The following is a 19,909-nucleotide window of genomic DNA, read 5'->3' as shown; positions in this document are numbered from 1 at the left end:
TAATGCAATGCGCACATGACCCCCCCAGTGCCCCTGCACATGCGTGCGCAACACCCATGTGCATGGGCGGCCCCCCCCCCATGGCCCATTTTGGGCCTAGCAGGGCTCCCTGCAGCATCCTGGGACAAAAAATGGGCCATGGCCGGTTTTTTGTCCCAGGAGGCTGCAGGGAGGCCTGCTAGGCCCAAAACTGGCCACAGGGGCGTACGGCTCTCCCCCATGCCCTGTGCATGTGTATGCAACTCCCTCACCCACCCCAGGCATGCATGTGCATTTCCCGCATGCATCCTGCCCTCCACGCATGTGCAGCAGAGACCCAAAAATCAGCTGGCTGGCGGGAGGCGCGTGCACGTGCGCAGCTGCAGGTGAGTTGGGCAACAGCTTGCGTGCCTGCAAAGAGGGCTCTGCATGCCACCTGTGGCACACGTGCCATAGGTTCGCCATCACGGCTATAGGGGTATGGAGGCCGGCCAAACTTTAGGGGGCAGAGTATTTCAAAAGGTTAGGGGCTGGCATGGAAAATGCAGCCTTCCTAGTTCACATCAGATGGCAATATTTAGGGAAGGGACAAGGAGCGTGCCTACCCTATGTAACACAGTAGGACAAGTAGATATCCTTAAGGAAAGGTAGTCCCATACATAACCCACACTGTGTCATGTAGGGGTTTAAAAACGATGACTAGCACCTTGAATTACACTCAGAAAGAAACTGGAAGCCTGTAGGAGTAGGTGTGGCTGAGCCTGGAGGTGGAGTTAAAAGGGGAAACAACTTAGAATCCCTACAGAGCTAGGAGCAAAGTAAACCCAGCCACCCTTGAATTCTGGTGACCCTTATCTAACTCCATGCAAGTGCTGACCATTAGTTTATGAGGACCCAGTTTGTGGGGGCAATAAGCTGACTTTGTATAAATATACAAAAGTATGAAGGCTATTGCTTAACGCATTGTAAGCCACCCTGAGTTTCCGGAGAAGGGCGGCATATAAATCAAATTTTTTAAAAAAAATTAGTTGAGAAGATTCCTGTGCATAAGCACGATTAGCAATAAATCAGTTTAATTGGACCTTCATGTGTGGATCTGATCTTTTGCGCTGACAAAACCAGTGCAGTCCGTGCAGTAAAGGTGATACATGGGAAAGCCTGGGGTCCCCGTTACTGTGTGCAGTGCTGTGTTCTGGATTGATTGAAGTTTTTCTGGGTGATCTTCAAGCCTCATATAGAGTGCAGTGCGGTAATCCAAATGGAACCTGATCAAGGCATGAGTGCACAGCTGAAGGTAGACTTTAACTAGATCTTCTGTTATAGCACCATAGCCACTTTTTTTCACTATAATTCAAGAAAAAAGAAGAGTGGGGTTGCTTTCACATTACTGCTGTGTTGAAATTAGATACAACTTGAATTGGCAGGAAACAATATTGGCATAATGCTTTGCTATCCCTATTTCTGATCCCTAACATGCTTATATTATGTCTGTTCTGGAAGGCTGCCAAATGATGCTGTTCTGATCAGGAAGCATGCCACTCATTACAGGCAAGGTGGATTAGTTTCCCCTCCTTGCTTTACTGCCATTCCCTTTCATCATGTCACTGGCCAGCCAGGAATACTTCATGCAGTAACAGCACCTTAGCAAGAATGTGTTGAGGTCAAATGAAATTTAGTTATTCTGACTGAGTTTATCTAGGCTGCTTTGTATGTTGTTCTTCCTCCAATTCTGTGATATCACAAATTGAATAAAAGTGTAAGCAAGAAACAAACAGGAATAATGAAAGAAGTTGAGTCCTTAGTGGTGGTACAGAGCAATACAATTTTAATTAGGCCCTTCCCTTCCCTTCCCTTCCCTTCCCTTCCCTTCCCTTCCCTTCCCTTCCCTTCCCTTCCCTTCCCTTCCCTTCCCTTCCCTTCCCTTCCCTTCCCTTCCTTTCTATCTGCCCCTGTGAATGCCAGCCTCTTTTGCATGCATACATGCAAATGTACCTGATTGCTAATGCTATATAAATCTTCTCTGATCAGGTCAAAGTGATTGGCTGTTGAGCAGAGCAAAGGATCTGTTAGCAAATGGGAGCTGTTTCTGCACTTCTGAGGATTTCCTCTGCTGGCTCATCTTTCAAAAAATGTAATTGTATGGGGCACTGATGTGAAAGAAAGAGCACTAGATATTGCATGGAGGCAGACAATGAAAGCTAAGCCAGCCCAAGGAGAATGCCACAGCCAAGGACATTTAAACTTAGTAATGTAATGCTGATCTCATGATCCGAAACCACCCTAAGTAGATTGGAAAACTTGACAGAATTAAAGAAAATTGCAAATGCTTACCATATAAATGAGCTGGAGTGGTAGAATGTTACTCTATAATTCTGATTGGCCATTTAAATTTGTTAATTGCTCAGGGAAACAGCCAGATCAAGGTGGTAGCATATTGACATCCATATGTCACACTGTGCTGTACATGGACCCAGCAGTTGGTGAAGGGAAGCCATTTAGATGCCAAGGTTGTGAGAGGAAGGCAAAGGAAGCTTTTTTCCCCCCTGCTTAAAAATCACAGCAGTGGAGTGAACATTCTAGTCTGGTTGTGCAAGCTTGACAGTCCGCTAATAGCAGCTCTTGTTCCAAATAGCAGCATATATTTGGCAGAGGTTAATAAAGTAGCCTGTGGCTTATTGGAGGATGCATTTCTGTTTGGGGCATCAGGAATACAGATTCCCCAAGCTATTTGGGGAGGGGGAAGGGTTCCTCCAAATTGTGAAGGGAGAGAGCATGATGGCTCAGCGGTTAAAGACACTGAGCTTGTCGGCTGAAAAGATGACCGCCTACGTTCAAGACTCAAGCGCCTCATGATGGGGTGAGCTTCCATTACTTGCTCCAGCTCCTGCCCACCTACCAGTTGGAAATCATGCAACTGTGAATAGATAAATAAGTACCACTTCAGTGGGAAGGTAACTGTTGTGTGTGCCTCAGCATATAGTGATGCTGGCCACCTGACCACAGAAGTATCTTTGGACAATGCTGGCTCCCTCGACTAGGAAACTCAGATGAGTGAGCACCACTTCCTAGAATCATATATGGCCGTACAAGGAAAACATTTACCTTTAGCATTGAAGGGCTAGTAACAATAGGTAGGGAACATCTTCTAATGCTTCTGAAGAGCAGTGCACATTTCTGGATTGTCCCAAAGGTGCTTTTTCAAAAGGCAACTGGACTTCGCGGTTTTTCTTTGAAGATGTTTAGCTTCTCATCCAAGAAGCTGCTTCAGAGCTGAAGAAACCTCTTGGATGAGAAGCAAAACGTCTTCAAAGAAAATCCAGAAAGTCCAGTTGCCTCTTGAAAACGCACCTTTGGGACAACCATGACCTGAATGACTGAGAATCTCCATAGACACATTTCCGGATTGTGTTACAGTATTTCATATGCCAAGCAGGACAGAAACAATGGATGGAAACTAATCAAGGAGAGAAGCAACCTGGAACTAAGGAGAAATTTCCTAAAAGTGAGGATAATTAACCAGTGGAACAGCTTGCCTTCAAAAATTGTAGGTGCTTCATCACTGGAGATTTTTAAGAAGAAACTGGACAGTCACTTGTCTGAAATGGTATAGGACCGTGATGGCGAACCTCTGGCACGCATGCCAGAGGTGGCACGCAGCACCCTCTCTGTGGACACATGAGCCGTTGCCCCAGTTCAGCTCTGCCGTGCCTCCTGGCGGCCAGCTGGTCTTCAGGTCTCTACTGTGCATGTGCGGGGGGCAGGGCATGTGCGTGGGGCCGCGCGCACATGCAGGGTGGCGTGTGTGTGTGTGGGGCCGCATGCATGGGGGCGGGGCACATGCAGGTGCATGCGGGGGGCATGCGTGAGGGCCACACACATATTGCATTTTGGGTGTTCAGTCACACGCTTTGGGCACTCGGTCCGGAAAAGGTTGGCCATCATTGGTATAGGATCTCCTGCTTGAGCAGGGGGGGTTGGATTAGAAGATCTCCAAAGTCCTTTCCAGCTCTATTCTGATTGAAGCTTTGTTCAGCTGTTTAGGTAGAGAAGAGCAGAATGATAGCAGAAGAGGCTGACTAGAGATGAGAGGTGAAGTAGTATACCTGGGTCAGCCTGAAATGCCCAATAAAGTTGTGATCACACCCTTTATAGGTCCTTTCAAGTCACCGCCTGGCAGAGCACAATACATTTTATGTATCTTGAGACTGTCTTTGCATTGTATTGGAATAAGGGGGAAAATATTATGTTTATACTGACTTACTTCAGGCTGTGTTACTCTTGTACTGGGGGAAAGATAAGGGCAGTATTGTGGGAACAAGGGAGAAATTGGTGCCAGGGTGCCCGTTAGTGCAAATGGAGATAGAAAAATATTTGAATCCAACCATTATATTATAAAAATTGCAAGAGACAGTCTAATTATAACTGAACATAATTGAAGAAGGGCCAAAAAGCCATAAAATATAACCTCTCCATTGCATTTTTTATGATCATGTGGAAAGTTGAATGTACAAAACCAAATTAGCCATGTAGCTATTCTAAACAGCAGGAATGGGTGATAGATAACACAGTCCTTCCAATTTGGTTGTGCTAAATTTGGAAAAAGAGAAACTCCTTGTTTGTAGGATACAAATCAATATATGTATCTAAGTTCTCACAGCTACATATAGGAATTTGCTAAATGGGAGAGCCAGTATTTCTTCATGAAATTTAATTTTGGGATAGGAAGCTATTTTCTCTCCTTTACAGGTGAAGGACTCTCAGGGTGAAGTACCAGGGGAGCAAGTCTCCCTGACAACAGTGAATGTTGAATAAACATACTCAGGCTATAGAATAGGCAAAACCAGATTTGTCTAGAGCCATCTGATAGGTGCATGGCTCCATAAAATAACATTTGCCTTGTTCTGCCTGAAGCTGAGCTGGACTTTAAACATTAGCTTGCAGGACTTCCTTATTAAAATGGAGGTCCTCTGTGGTAGAAATCTATTGAGTAAAAAAAGCGATCCTTTTATTAAGATTAATTGCAGTGCGAGATAAAAGCTTTTAAGCTTTGCAATTTCCTTCCTTATCCAGTTTGTTTAAAAGGGAGGACAGTTCGATAGGCATTTCAACATTGCATTTGCTTAAAATAACAGTGTTAAACTTGCCCTGCATTAACTCCTTGTTTGCAGCATGAATGTGAATTGCACTGAACTTTGCTCTTGATGAATCACTAGCAGGGTAGATTTGATTTAAATCGAGTTGATTTAAATCACAACTTAAATCATGATTTAAATCACTAGTAAAAAGGCTTGATTTAAATCAACTCGATTTAAATCATAATTGTTAAAGAGCAACTGTCATCTCTGCTACTCCTTTGACCCACTGTTGACTCACCGATAGTCCCAGTGTTGTAGAATATACAGCCTCATGCTACATAACTAAGGTCCATTTCATGCTGAATAAACTAAATTATTTATGTATCTTAATAGAAAACTATCTTATGATAGATTTTTACCCCCAAAGTTTTTTATTAAAATAAATTCGATAAAAATCAAAAAAATCCTATTTAAATCAAAAAAATCCGATTTAAATTAAAAAATCTGATTTTTTTGATTTTTTTTAAAAAAAAATCATTGATTTTTATCCACCCTGATCACTAGTAAACTAAATTCTGCTAAATTTACAAAGTCTTTCAGAAACCGTTTCTGTTTACATGTAGGCACAGTAGACATACTTGTATATCAGTTGAATTGCCTGAAGTTGCAACTTTTCCACTAAAATGTTGTAACATTAAATAACTTTATACTATATACATATCGTTCAAGGGTGGACCTAATATAAAAACAGGATAATATAAAAACTAATATAAAAATCAGAAGAATGCCAAGTAACAAAATAAGAAAAAGCTATGGAACAACTGTGTGAGTAACAGGCTTACAGATAAGAGTTGTAAAATATTTCATTTTCAAAGAAACACAAACAATAAAACATGCCATGTAGTTATTTGTATGGGCATAATATTCACCTGTTCAAAGATGAAGGTTCATCCTTGCCCCTTAGTGCTGAAAATATATTCAGGAGTCTTCCTCTCTCATTCTGTGTTCAGTCAGGTTCATCAGTTACTTCTGTCATGCCGGTAACTAAGACCTTCTTGGTTGCTTGGTGATTTTACTGTGTTTGGGATATGCTTGGAGGAGTAATATGAGAACAGCTTTTAAATCATCTTTTAAAACCTTGTAAATGAACAACTTACAAAACAGCCATTATCCAGTGAAGACATCGGAGGATTATATGGAACATTTCCTAATTCTTCTTTATTTAGACCTTTAAGGCCTTTAAACCTTTAACAAACTTGTAAAAACTGTAGGGAATGCACTTTTTGTACAACTGTGACTGATCAACTTCTCTTTCTTTCTTCAGAGTCAGCTAAAGGCATTATCTGTTTCTGTCACCAAGAGCTTGAGGAGTTACAGGAAGCTTCTTTTTAAGCTTCTTTCCAAATTTAAGACTGAGAGAGTCTATTTTGATCGCCTAGGATGGGTTGGCTGCACTAATCAAGTTGAGGAAATTTGCAGGCAATATCTAAAAGTCATGTGGTATCGCCGAGAATATACATTTTTAATGGCATGAGCCATAATAAGGATTCATTTTTTTAAATAAGAGATAAATGTAGGTAGCCTTTGGAAGTGGTAGCTCTTTGTAAAATACTGTAAAATTGAACCGGAAATGCTATGCAGCAAGCAAACACACAAACTTTTTTGAGTTTTTGAATTAATTTTGACCCCCTCTATTTTTATATATAATATGTATATATGTATATATATATACACACACACACTTACATCTGTGTGTGTAAATAAGTAAGTAAATGAAAATAAAGGGTTTTTTTTGGCCTCCTAGTGTGTTAGGGAACTGGTTCTACTTGGATCTTAAGGTCCAAAATTATTTTTGTCAAATCAATACTTGGGGCACATAGTTTGGATTCTGATTTTTAAATATTCAAATAGGTCCTATGGATCAGTATATCCCTATAAGCCAAAAAAATTCTGTTACGTTGTTATATCAAGCCATTTTTCCTGTTCAATTATGGAATTTGGCACCCAGCAGTGTTCAGAGAACTTTTTTTAAAAAAAATAGCAATGTCCCATAGTTACCCAGAGGGCCTCCCCATCTTGCAAGTGTCTCTGACAGGTTAACTTTTCTTTTTATTTTAAAATGAGTAGCTGCTTGCTTGTTGAGCTCATTATTCTTACTGTTGGCATCAGTATTTCATTTGATTTCTAAAAGGGAAGTTTGGAAGCATTGGGTTGATTCAAACTTGGAAAGGCTGTCTTCTGAATCAGGAAATGTGATGAAGGGAATTTAGCCCTGCAGGCTTCCAAAGCAATTGTATTATTTAGTACTGCTCTTAGATAGTTCAAGTTTGAACAATTTATCAAATTGAAAACTCATATTAATACATACATTTTGTGGGGTGGAGAGTTGGGTGGTTATTTGAAACATGAACATTTGTTTATTTGCCAATTAGTAATATTATATTACACTCTAAATAAGATTGCAGATAGTTTTGTCTCAGAAATGGATTGCAAATTTATTAAATTACTATTAGTACTTTTAATAGAGGGAGGGCTGTCTTTCGCTCTCTCTCCCTCCCTTCTCTCTGTATCGTATCGTATATACAGTATTTGTATGTACCAGGGTGGATTTGATTTAAATCGAGTTGATTTCAATCACAATTTAAATCATGATTTAAATCACTAGTAAAAAGGCATGATTTAAATCAACTCGATTTAAATCATAATTTTTAAAGAGCAACTGTCATCTCTGCTACTCTGCTACTTTGACCCACTGTTGACTCATCGATAGTCCCAGTGTTGCAGAATATACAGCCTCATGCTACATAACTAAGCTCCATTTCATGCTGAATAAACTAAATTATTTATGTATCTTAAATAGAAAACTATATTACGATAGATTTTTACCCCCAAAGTTTTTTATTAAAATAAATTCGATAAAAATAAAAAAAATCCGATTTAAATCAAAAAAATCCGATTTTTTTGAATTTTTTTAAAAAAATCATTGATTTTTATCCACCCTGGTATGTACCAGTGTTGACTCCTGACAATTGCTTGGATTAGTCCCTACATTTTTCCTGGCAGCATTTTTTGGAAGTGGCTTGACTCTCTTCCTAAGAGAGAGCAACTGGCCCAAAGTTGCTCAGCTGGCTCTTCCATTTTTTATCTTAGTATCTTCATCACCTCACCAAACTGGCTCTTAAATAAAATCTACCTGGCCCCAAATCTCTAATTCTGCAAAAATCCGGTTATACTTTTAACAGTTATTCCCTTTCTTATGAAGATTTGCTTGGTTAAAACAAATATACTGTCTGAAATTTAATTCATAATATAGAATCGCACATTATATTCAGACACCTGCTAAAACTCTGGTTTATCATAATAGGAGCAAGGTCATATGATCCTTGCACATACTCCTTCCTTTTTCTAGCATGATAGAGGGAAGCTTCAAAATATGGTTCCTTTTCAAATTTTGTTCATTTTATCATCTTTCAGATCTGACAGACTGTGCTTAATCTACAGTACTTGAGACAAATCAACTTGAAACCATGGAAATTTCAGCCAATCTTAATTAAAATTAAGCACAATTTGAACTTGGTTGTAATATTAAATCATCATTAATAAACATGAAAGTACAAATTTTCAGAAGCTTCACAAACCTGTTATTAATTAGTTAATTAATTTAATTAAATGCATGGTTGTGAAGAGCAGAGGTTCAATTTCCTTGGGCTAATTCATATAATGCTGCTCTGTGAATTATTGTGAGATGTCCAAAGCAGCCACTGACTGAAGCTGGATTGAGGAGAGGGTAGTCCGATATCCTACTGAAACATCCCTTGGTCTTTTTGGTCTCTGTTTGCAGTGGTTCCATTGCTTCCTGTTGGGTTGGGTCCAGAAGGTGATGTGCATCAAAGTATCAGTTGTGTTGAGAAATAATATATATTCTATATATAATTGAGAACCTGTGGAAGAAATATTTCCTTAAAACTAACTGAAGCAGCCTTGCCCTTTCAAATAATATATAATATATATTTATGTGAAATAATATTCACATAAAAATGACAGTTCAACGGGGGACTGTTGACCTGTGGGGTTCCGTAGAGTTTATTCCTATTGTTTATTCCGTTCATCTCTATGAAGCCAATCATTTGGAGTTTTGGAGTAAGATGCCATCTATGGACTGATGACACCCAGCAATTCTGTTACAATGTTTCCCTATAACTCCAGGGAAGCAATCGGGGTTCTTGAAAGTTCCATTAACATACTTCATGAGTGAAAACAAACTTAAATACAGATAAGATAGAGATTCTGGAAATCAAGAACTGAAGTTTGATATTTACCCTTCAAAGTGTTAGCTGTGTTGAGAAATACACTCAGATAAATGCAATACATACGTTACCTTATGCAGGTAGTCCTCGACTTACAACAGTTCATTTAATGACCATTTGAAGTTACAACGGCACTGAAAAAGGTGATTTATGACCATTTTCCATACTTACGACCGTTGCAACATCTCCATGGTAACGTGACCAAAATTCAGACGCTTGTCAGCTGACTCATATTTATGATGGTTGCAGTCTTTCGGGATTATGCGATCACCTTTTGTGACCTTCTGCAAGGTCACAAAAGAAAGCAGGAAAGCAGTGGGGAAGCCAGATTCACTTAACAACTTAATTGCAGTGGTTCATTTAACAACTGTGGCAAGAAAGGTCATAAAATGAAGCAAAAGTCACTTAACAAATGTCTCACTTAGCAACATAAATTTTGGGCTCAATTGTGCTAACAGGACAAGGACTACCTGTATGTTTTTATATTGGTTCATTCTGTTTTTTTTTTAATTTTCCCTGTGTTGTTTTAATGATGATGCAACCTTGAAGGGTTTTTTTCTCAATGGAAAAGTTCATGTATGCACACACACACACACACACACACACACACACAGGGGGGAAGAGAGAGAGAGAGAGAGAGAGAGGGAGTAATAAGTCAAATTTGTTGCTTAATTGTGATTATATGATCAAGCTATGTGTCTACATGGTATAATTTGCTGATTAGCCAGAAATTATTATTTATAATTTCCTGCATGTGCAGCCATTATCACAAAATACGAATTTAGCTAAAGATGATGTAGTGAGATCATAAAGATGAATGGAAAAATACCCAGGGAAAAACAGCAACAAAGTAGCTTTGTAAAATGGAATGCAGAGTCATTCGGAATGATGTGTTTGGAAAGCCACAAATCTTCTTCGGCAAGAAGGCTTTGTGAAAAATGAAACTTATGGAGAGGTTTCCTTCAGATTCCTGATCTGTTAAGAAAACTAAAATTATGAAATAGCACCTGGGACATTTCTAGAATGTGAGGTTTTAATTCATTTTATTTGTTTTTAATTTACCAAAATAATTATGGCAGAATGTCTCCCAATAAAAAAAATAATGATATTTTATATACTGTATTTTTCAGAGTATAAGACGCACCTCCCCCCTCCCCAAAAGTGGGTGAAAATTTAGGTGCATCTTACAGACCGAATACAGGCGTTTTTGGCCTCCCAAACCCTCCGTGTGTCGTGTTTTCCCCCTCCCAGGCCCTCAGAAGCACTCTGCATGCTCTTTTTTGGCAAAAATGGGCCTGTTTTTGGTGAAAATGGGCCGTGCGGAGCACTGCAGAGTGCTTCTGTGGGCCTGGGAGGGGGAAAACGCAACACGTGGAGGGCTTGGGAGCCGAAAATGGGCCTGTTTTTGGCAAAAACGTGCTGTCCGGAGCACTGCAGAGTGATTCTGGGGGCCTGGAAGGACAAAAATCCAATTTTCTTCCCCAAAAATGAAAGTGTTTCTTATACTCCGGAGCGTCTTATCGTCTGAAAAATACAGTATTTTTTCTTGTTTTCCTCTTGTAAATTTAGGTGCGTCTTCTAGTCTGAAAAATACAGTATTTAAGATGAAAACACATTCTCCATTGAGAGTGGAGACAGCAGCCAGCGTGGGTAGTGCCCATCCAATCAGCTTGAAGGACTGAGCCTGCCAATTATTCTTAGTCCCGCCTCTGTTGCCGGGCAGGCCAGCTTTTGGCTCAGTCCTTCAGCGCTGGCTGGTGTGTGGGACGTTCTCTCTGGCTAAAAGTCTCCCTTTATCTATTTCGTGTTGGATTTTTTCGTGTTTTTTGACTTGGACTGTTTGACTGCGTTCTGGTGATTCGATTTGGACTTTGACTGCTTTTTTCTGGCTGACTTGGACCGTCCTGACATCGAGTTTAGGAGTTTGTGAGTAAGAAATAGACCTTTCGTTAACTTCGATCTCCCCTGGCTCTGCCAGGGGCGTGGGAACTCCTTGCCCTTGATCTCCTCCAGGGAGGGCTTTGTGGACATTGATCTTCGAGGGACATTCTCCCGGTTGCGATTTCTTCTCGCCCCTTCAATCAACGGCAGTTTCGGCGGGCGTTCTAACAGCGGCGCCCGCCATTTTCAGCTAGAAGGTTTTTCCCGCCGTTGGGAGAGAGCGCTAATTAGCGGCCAGCGATCCTCCCTCTATCAATCCCTGCCAGATCGCTCCCTTTTAGGCTGTTAATTTGAATGCAAAGTGTGGCGGGCTGTTCGATTCTTCTGAGGAGCTTCGCGCCCCCACATCTGCCCCATTGTGAAAGTAGCTGCTGCCTGCTCCAATTACCTCGTGGCCTTTCTAAGCAGACCAAGCAGATTGTTCGCTGCATCCTTGCAGCTGAGGAGCTTCGCGCCCCCCTCCCCCTCCTGTGTTTCAGTGGCCCAGATCCGGAGGCTTTTTCAAATTGCGCCTGGTGGAGCTTCACGCCCCCCCTCCTCCCTGTAACAGAGATTTCTTGTATAGGCGTTGGCCACCATTGAGGATTAGTGGAGCTTCACGCCCCCACCTGTGTTCTTGATTACAACGGTCACAGGACTGTGGCCTTAATTTACCTGATTGCTTGGTTAGCTGATTGCCTCCCATTCATTAAAGTTTCAAACGGCCTCCCTCCCCCCACCAATCCTCCAGTTTGTGGAGTTGTTACGCTCCCAATTTAGTCTGTCAGGCCTTTGGTTGGTAATAATTAAGAAACAGTTTACTCAAAGCCATTTTTTCCGTGGAGTTCCTTTCGCTCCCTGCTATCTGTTCAGAAAATAATTGTTAATCACTGTCTGGTGCGTGGGGGGGGGCAGTTACTTACAACCTTGTTGTGAGCTATGCCTAAGGCCCTTTCAAAATCTAAGCACGGCCGGAAGGCCAGTGCTGGAAATGTTGGCCAATCAGACTCCACGTCTGTTACCCAGCAATCTACTAGGGAAGATTCCAGGTCTCATTCCAGGACTTCTCAAGTCTCACGTTCCCATCACAAGTCTTCCACTCGTGACTTGTCATCCTCTTCTTCCAAAGTGGAAAAACGTAGAGACAAGGTTTTAACCAGATTATGTGACAAGGCATGCGCCCAACTGCCTCCCTCCACTCTTCAGCCACCTGCTCCTTCTAGTCCACCTCCAGTCACTGTGCCCCATTCGCCTACTCCTGACCAGCTGTCTCTGCAGGATTGTCCAGTGACTATTTCTGAGGAAAATTTGTGGGGCCCTGGTTCAGTTCCTCAGCAACCGGCCACTGATCCAGCAACAGTTCCGGTGGCTCATTCGTCTGATTCTGTTCCTGCCCGCTCTTTGGATCCATTCGTTCCTCCAGATCAGTTGCAGCAGATGATTGAGGCGGCGGTTCAAAAGTCCTTAGCCGCTCGTTCAGGCCTTTCCAGTCGACAGGGATCGGTAAGAGAGCCTTCTCCCTTTTCAGCGGGCCGTTGTGACGAAGGAAGTTCACATTCAGTTCGCTCCGCTTCTCCTACTTCTTCACATTACAGTCATCCTTCTGCCTTCATTGACGAAGGAGATCCTGATTCTGACCTGTCGGAGGATGAGAACCTTCCCCCGGATCAGCCTGCTTTCACAGGTCTCTTTCCTCAGGCCTTGTTCAAATCATTGCTCTTCAAGGCTGTTAATACGGCCCGTTTATCCTCTCCAACCGCTGATCCAGTACCCCCTGAGTCTTCCTCTGGATCCTTGGACCCGATGTTCGCGGAACCAGCTAGGCCTATAACATCCATTCCTACTCCTCCTCTATTCCTGGACGTAGTGAAACGACAGTGGGATTCCCCGGCATCTGCTCCCCTGCCTTCGTCTAATGATAAAAGAAACTTCCAAGTATCCTCGGATCTTGAGGCTCTTCTTCAGATTCCTTCGGTGGATGCCCCAGTTGCAGCTCTTCTTCCTAACTCCAATGTTCCGGGCGAGCCAGACGAAGGTCTCCGCCCTGAGGATCGCAGATCTGATCAGGTTCTTCAAAAGGCCTTTCAAAGTTCCTCCTGGGCGATTAAAGCAACTACTACAGCATCCTTCTTCAATCGGTCAACGTTGCTTTGGTTACGTCAGTTGCAAGAAAAGCTAGCCCCCGGAGATACTCGTATCAGACAAAACCTGAATAAAATTGTGGCTGCCGTTCAATTTTCAGCCGACTCTACTCTGAATGCTGCCAGGTTCTCCGCAAAATCTTTGGCTTCGGCTGTCACGGCTCGTCGTTTGTTGTATCTCCGTCACTGGCAGGCTGATGCCAGGCATAAGTGGCGATTGGCTTCGGTTCCCTTTAAGGGCACGAAACTTTTCGGGGACGCCTTGGAACCCTTCCTCACAGAAACCAGGGACAAAAAGAAGGTGTTAGCAGCTGTTTTCCGAAGAGGAGCGCCCCGTTTCTCTCCTTACCCTTCTCGTTCTTACTCCAGAGGTGCGGATGGGGGGTCCTCCTCTTCTTCTCCCTTTCCCACATTTAGGAGAGATGGGTCTTTCAGCAGGCAACGGGGTTCTTCCGATAGGTCATTCAGAGGGCGTCCCTTTAACTTCAAGCGGCCCTTTCGAGGGGGAGGAGGTCGTTTCACCCGTCGCCGTCGCTAATTGCCTTTTGGATCCTCCCATTGGCGGTAGATTGGGTCTTTTTGCTGCTGTCTGGGAAGAATCCACCTCGGATAAGTGGGTCCACGCCACCCTGAAATCTGGGTTGGCCATTGAATTTGTTGCCCCCCCTCCTCACACCTTTGTCTGCTGTCCGATTTCTCGTAATCCCGCTAGGAGGTCCCTTATGGATTCATCGGTTCAGCATCTCCTGTCTATCAGGGCTATCCAACCTGTGCCTCCCGGTCAGGAAGGTTTGGGATTCTATTCAAGGGTGTTTCTGGTTCCTAAATCATCGAGGGGGTGGCGTACTATTCTGGACCTTAAACGTTTGAACAGATACATGGTGTACCGGAAATTTAAAATGCAATCATTAAAGTCTATTCTGGACGGCGTTCGGAGGGGCGATCTCCTCTCTTCCATTGACCTAACTGAGGCCTACCTTCATATCCCTATCCTACCATCCCATAGACGTTTTTTGAGGTTTTGTTATAATGGAGCACACTACCAATATAGGGCTCTTCCATTTGGCCTTTCTTCTGCCCCCCGCACCTTTACTAAGGTGCTAGCTGCCTTGGCGGCTCAGCTCCGTCTCCGTTCAGTCCGCCTCCTGTGTTATTTAGATGATATTCTGCTGCTGTCTCCTTCTGTGCAACAGGCTGCCTTAGATATTCGTCTGATGGTTGAGACGCTAGCGGCTCACGGTTTCTCTGTTAATTTGGAGAAGAGCCATCTCTCCCCCTCTACTAGGTTAGTGCACTTGGGTGCCCTGATTGACTCTCTTCAAGGCAAAGTTTTTCTTTCTCCCGATAGGCAAGCTAGTCTGAGGCAGTTGATTTCCCGAGTTGAAGGGAGTCGGGTGGTTTCCCCCTATGTCTTGTCTCAACTCTTAGGTAAGATGATATCCGCAATAGCTATTGTTCCCTGGGCTCAACTTCACGCCAGGGAACTCCAATGGTTTCTCTTGCCTTTGCAGAAGGCTGGCAGAGGCACTTCATCGAAGCCGATCCCTCTTCCTCCTGCGGTACGAAGATCCCTCCGGTGGTGGCGCTCCCCCGTTCTCTCGGCGGGTTGCTTCTTCCTCGAGCCCTCCAGGGTGGTGGTGAAGAGATGCCAGTCTCCTGGGCTGGGGAGCCCATTGTCAAGGTCAATTGGCTCAAGGGACTTGGACACCCTCGGAAGCTCGACATCCCATCAACTGGCTGGAGCTGAAGGCTGTTTTCCTAGCTCTAAAATCATTCCGCCATCTGGTCTCCGGGACCCACGTCCTCGTCCTCACGGACGTCGCCGCAAAGGCTCATTTGAACAAACTGGGGGGCACCAGGTCGAAGTCCCTTCTAACCCTGGCTGTCATGTTGGGTGTCTGGTCAGAACGCCACCTGTGTTCCCTTCGGGCGGAACACATCTCCGGGGTACAGAATGTTCAAGCGGACTGGTTGAGTCGTCGGCGGATAGACAACGCGGAATGGCGTCTCCTCCCGCTCCTTTTCCAGGAACTGTCTCTTCGCTTCGGCCGTCCAGTGATCGACCTGTTCGCGACTCACGAGAACTCTCAACTTCCGCTGTTCTTCTCACGATACCCACATCCTCGAGCGGCCGGCGTCGACGCTCTTCGAACTCCTTGGCCGTCGGGCCTTTTGTACGCATTTCCTCCGACGGCCCTCCTCCCCAGAGTCATCCGCAAGATTCTATCCGAGCGAGCGGAAGTGATCCTTGTGGCACCTCATTGGCCTCGGAGACCCTGGTTTGCGGACCTCGTGTCCCTATCGGTGACCCCATCGTGGCGCATTCGTCTCTCGGACAATATTCTCTTGCAGGGCGCCCTGAAACACCCAGACCCGGCCTGGCTCAATCTAACCGCTTGGAGGTTGAGCGGTGCACTTTGAGGGAGGTACAAGTTCCGGCGGATGTTGTGCATACCTTGCTGTCCTCCCGACGGCCTTCTACGGAACGCATTTACTCTGCCACCTGGCGGAGTTTCTGCAACTGGTGTACTCAGGTCGGTGTCTTGCCTCTACAACCTTCGATTATTCATATTCTGATGTTTTTGCAAAAGGGTCTCTCCCAGGGTCTCTCTCCTAACACTCTCCGCCGACACATTGCAGCTTTATCTTCGGTACTTACCTGCGGCTCCTTGTCGTCTCTGGCTCAACACCCTTTGATCCGTCGTTTCCTTCGGGGAGCTAAGAACTTGTGTCCTCCTGTTCTGCATCGCTACCCGACCTGGGATCTTTCTCTGGTCTTGCAGTCTCTTACGTGTCCCCCGTACGAACCTCTTCGGACTACCAGTCTCAGACTTCTCACCTGCAAGGTTGCCTTCCTGGTGGCCATCACTTCGGCTCGCCGCATATCTGAGCTCGCTGCCTTGTCTACTCGTTCGGACCTTTGTGTTTTCCACGCAGACCGAGTGGTACTCCGTTTGGACCCAACATTCGTGCCGAAGGTCAACTCTGTTTTCCACCGTGCCCAGGAGCTTGTCCTGCCAAATTTCTGCCCCCGGCCCACTCATCCTCGGGAACGTCGTTGGCACTCCCTTGACGTCCGGCGGGCACTGCGGGTTTACCTGAAGAGGACGGCTCCTTTCTGTCGTTCGGAGTCTCTTTTTGTGTCCTTCTTACCTACTTCTCAGGGCAGCAAGGTCTCGTCTTCAACCATTGGTCGTTGGATTCGCCAGACTATCGCCACAGCCTATGATGTTAGATCCCTTCCGCATCCTTCAGGTTTGACAGCTCACTCTACCCGCAGCGCAGCTACGATGGCAGCTTGGGCTACACAGGCTTCTTTGCTGGAAATTTGTAGGGCGGCCACGTGGACTTCTCCTAGCCCCTTCATCAGACACTACAAACTCGACCAGTTTGCATCAGCTGAAGCCTCGTTTGGTCGCCGAGTTCTGCAGAGAGTTGTTGCCGGAGAGGACAATGCGGTCCAGCGTGATCCCCCCCTAACTTCGGGACAGTGAACTTGGGTATGTCCCACGCTGGCTGCTGTCTCCACTCTCAATGGAGAAGGATCGTTGGTCTTACCTGATACGTTCCTTCTCGTTGAGTGGAGACAGCAGCCAGACCCTCCCCTTTTTCTTCTTCAAGCTGGACTGGGCATTTTTCTATCTTTCTGTCTTTGGTTTCTCCTTGTCCCACACACCAAGTCTGTCTTCCAGTCTTCGCCAAAAGCTGGCCTGCCCGGCAACAGAGGCGGGACTAAGAATAATTGGCAGGCTCAGTCCTTCAAGCTGATTGGATGGGCACTACCCACGCTGGCAACGAGAAGGAACGTATCAGGTAAGACCAACGATCCTTTTCAATAGCGCTAGCATGAGGTCTTCAGAAGAATTACAGTATGGGGAAGAGAGTGGGTGTTTCTTTAAGATTGTACATTTTTAAAAACCATTACCTTCTCTGGAAATAATTATTTGTGCAGGTCAAATGTCAAATCTGCTCAAACTTGCTGAGTTCATCCATTTCATAATAAATGGGAGCTTATTCATAAGGCTTTCCCCCCTCCAAATCTAGTACAGTGTGTCTCTACCTTGCAACTTTAAGATGTGTGGACTTCAATTCCCAGAGTTCCCTTACACTGGCTAAGGAATTCTGGAAGTTGGAGTTCACATATCTTAAGGTTGTTAAGGTTAAGAATTACCATTTCATTGGAGCAAGGACATTTCAGGTGATCAGGGACTTTGTTCTTCTGAAACTTGAGTCCCACCAATAATCACTTTATTGAAGAACGTAGATACCATAATGCCAGAAACAAAAAATCCTATTTTTCCAAGAATGGTATTTAAATATGTACATGAATTATTTTTGGTTTTTTTAAAAGAATCCTTAAAAATCCTCAGCTTCTAATCCTGTGTCCTTTCAAGATTACTTCTAAGTCCCACCATGGTATATATACCACCAGCAGAGAACCGCTGCATTAAATCATACAGTCTTCCTCATTTAATTAGGTACTACTACTATCACCACCAAATATACAGTATATGCATGCAGTTTATGAATTAAATCTGGGTTGAATATCTATATTTTTAACAGTAGTTTCCCAGGACAACAATTGGGCAGCAGGGATGAGGTAAATACCAACAATCAATGCAAAATACAGAAACTTCACATTTCAATTGTTACAGAATAAACCATGCAGCGTGGTTCATTTATATCCATATTTTTATTTGATATTATTGAACCATTGTTAAAGCCTCTGCTTGTGGTATTTCCTTTTTTCATTCTTGCGGCACAAATCTTCCTTGCCTTTTTAAATCTGCAAAGCTTGAAGGACTACTTCCAGAAGATCTGCCTGTCTGTCTGCTCCAACAAAAGCAGGTGTGGCTTTGTGAAAGATCAGCAGGTTTATTACCGTATATGCTTTAGCTGTTTGACTTCATTAGATCATGAAACATTTGTAGGTAATATCGGAGTTACAAGTGTAATCAAGCCTGACAATTAAGGTTGTAAGTTCTGATGGTTGTACAGTGGGGCACCAGGTGACCGGATTTGATTTTATGGTTAAACAAATGAAGTAGTCATTAAGTGAATCCATTGTTTGCTGTTGGGTGTTTTTTTGCCAGAAACACCAGTTTCTGGCAAAATGCTTCAAATTGTCATATGATTGCGGGGTCACATTTGCAAATGGCAGTAAATGTGGGCTGGTTGCTGAGACCTAAAGTGCTGTGATGTCATCTGGGTGGGGCCATGCTGGAACTTTGAAACTGGGTCACTAATAGCTTTGGGGAGGTTGTCATAATTTTGAACAGTTGCTAAGTGACCAGTCGTAAGTTGAGAACTACCTGCAGTTAAGTGGATTGGTATATTAGAGAAAATAGGAATAGAAAGGGTATATGAATTTATACAGTGAAGGACCAGAAGCAACAAATGCTGCTCATTTTCTCATGGTATGTTCTCTTTATATGTGTACAATTTGTAGTTTTATTGCAAGCAGTCCATATGAAATATGTCACAGTAAATGATTTTTAACCTACTGCAGGAATCTTCATTTTAAGTTAAATAATTGCTTTTTCTCAAGACGCAGCCTCTCTCTTTCTGATGTGCTTCTTTGTTTAGGAAATATATGATAATTTAACCAGCTTCCTTTTCTTAGAGATCTTAAAACAGGATTTTAATTGATCTACAATTGTATCTAGCTGACATGCAAATACCACAGCACAATCCTTTTTGGATCTGAATGAAGCAAACCCTTTTGGTATGTGAGTGGAGTGGGTATTGTATTGTTTAGGAAAGAATGTGAGCATAATATTTTGTAATGGAATATTTGAGAAAGAAAGGTTAAGGAAGGGAATGCAGCTTTTGGAAGGAAGTCTTTGAGCACAAAGTAGAATAATTTGTTGAGTTAGGATTAATTTGTTCAATGACTCACTGGTTTGTTTACTTGGCTGTCCATTGGATTCTGTGGAGTCATCTCCAACACCATACTTCAAATGCATCAATATTCTGCCTATCCTGCTTCCTTAAAGTCAAACTTTTGCTTTCATAGTGTCACAGGGAATATCATGGTTTGCATGATTCTTATCTTTGTAGTTATAAACACATCACAGCGTTTGAACAACATTTCCATTTTAATGGCTGTTCTATCAGGAGCTACTTTTTAGAATTTTTCTGGACTGTGTGTTCCTTTACTGTTTGATAGTTCATCCTAAAAAGCAGAAGCTATCCAGCACTTCAGTAGCAATAGCTCTTAGACTTATATACTGCTTCACAGTGCTTTACAGCCCTCTCTAAGCGGTTTACAAAGTCAGCATATTGCCCCTAACAATCTGGGTTCTCATTTTACCAACCTCAGAAACATGGAAGACTGAGTCAACCGTGATCTGGTTAGGATCGAACTCCTGGCAGTGAGCTGAATTAGTCTGCAATACTGCATTCTAACCCATGCGCCACCGTGGCTCATAGTATCTTCATTGTCAAATTCCACAGCTGCTTGTTCTACTTGTTGTCATTTGGTCGT

At 43.5% G+C, this 19,909-nt stretch overlaps 2 protein-coding genes and 1 long non-coding RNA gene across 14 annotated transcripts in view; 2 read left to right on the top strand and 1 right to left on the bottom strand.

Annotated features, from left to right (window-relative positions):
- The window catches only part of CLASP1 (cytoplasmic linker associated protein 1), a 236,845-nt gene that overhangs the window by 15,346 nt on the left and 201,590 nt on the right, over positions 1–19,909 (top strand). The gene's annotated exons all lie outside the window — the stretch shown is intronic.
- Positions 1,017–6,070, bottom strand: LOC117668595 (uncharacterized). The gene is made up of 2 exons (XR_004592321.2): positions 5,984–6,070; positions 1,017–1,323 (listed from the first exon to the last, which is right to left on the bottom strand). It is a non-coding gene; the product is annotated as an uncharacterized LOC117668595 (long non-coding RNA).
- On the top strand, positions 12,151–13,960 carry LOC148116563 (uncharacterized). Its single transcript, XM_087881747.1, has one exon. It carries the CDS (start codon positions 12,221–12,223, stop codon positions 13,958–13,960), a length of 1,740 nt encoding a protein of 579 aa, XP_087737873.1. The 5' UTR covers positions 12,151–12,220.

The sequence above is a fragment of the Pantherophis guttatus genome, chromosome 1, assembly GCF_059756535.1.
Source record: "Pantherophis guttatus breed Tessera chromosome 1, ASM5975653v1, whole genome shotgun sequence".
In the NCBI taxonomy this organism is placed as follows: domain Eukaryota; kingdom Metazoa; phylum Chordata; class Lepidosauria; order Squamata; family Colubridae; genus Pantherophis; species Pantherophis guttatus.
This window is presented reverse-complemented; position numbering and strand designations above follow the sequence as displayed.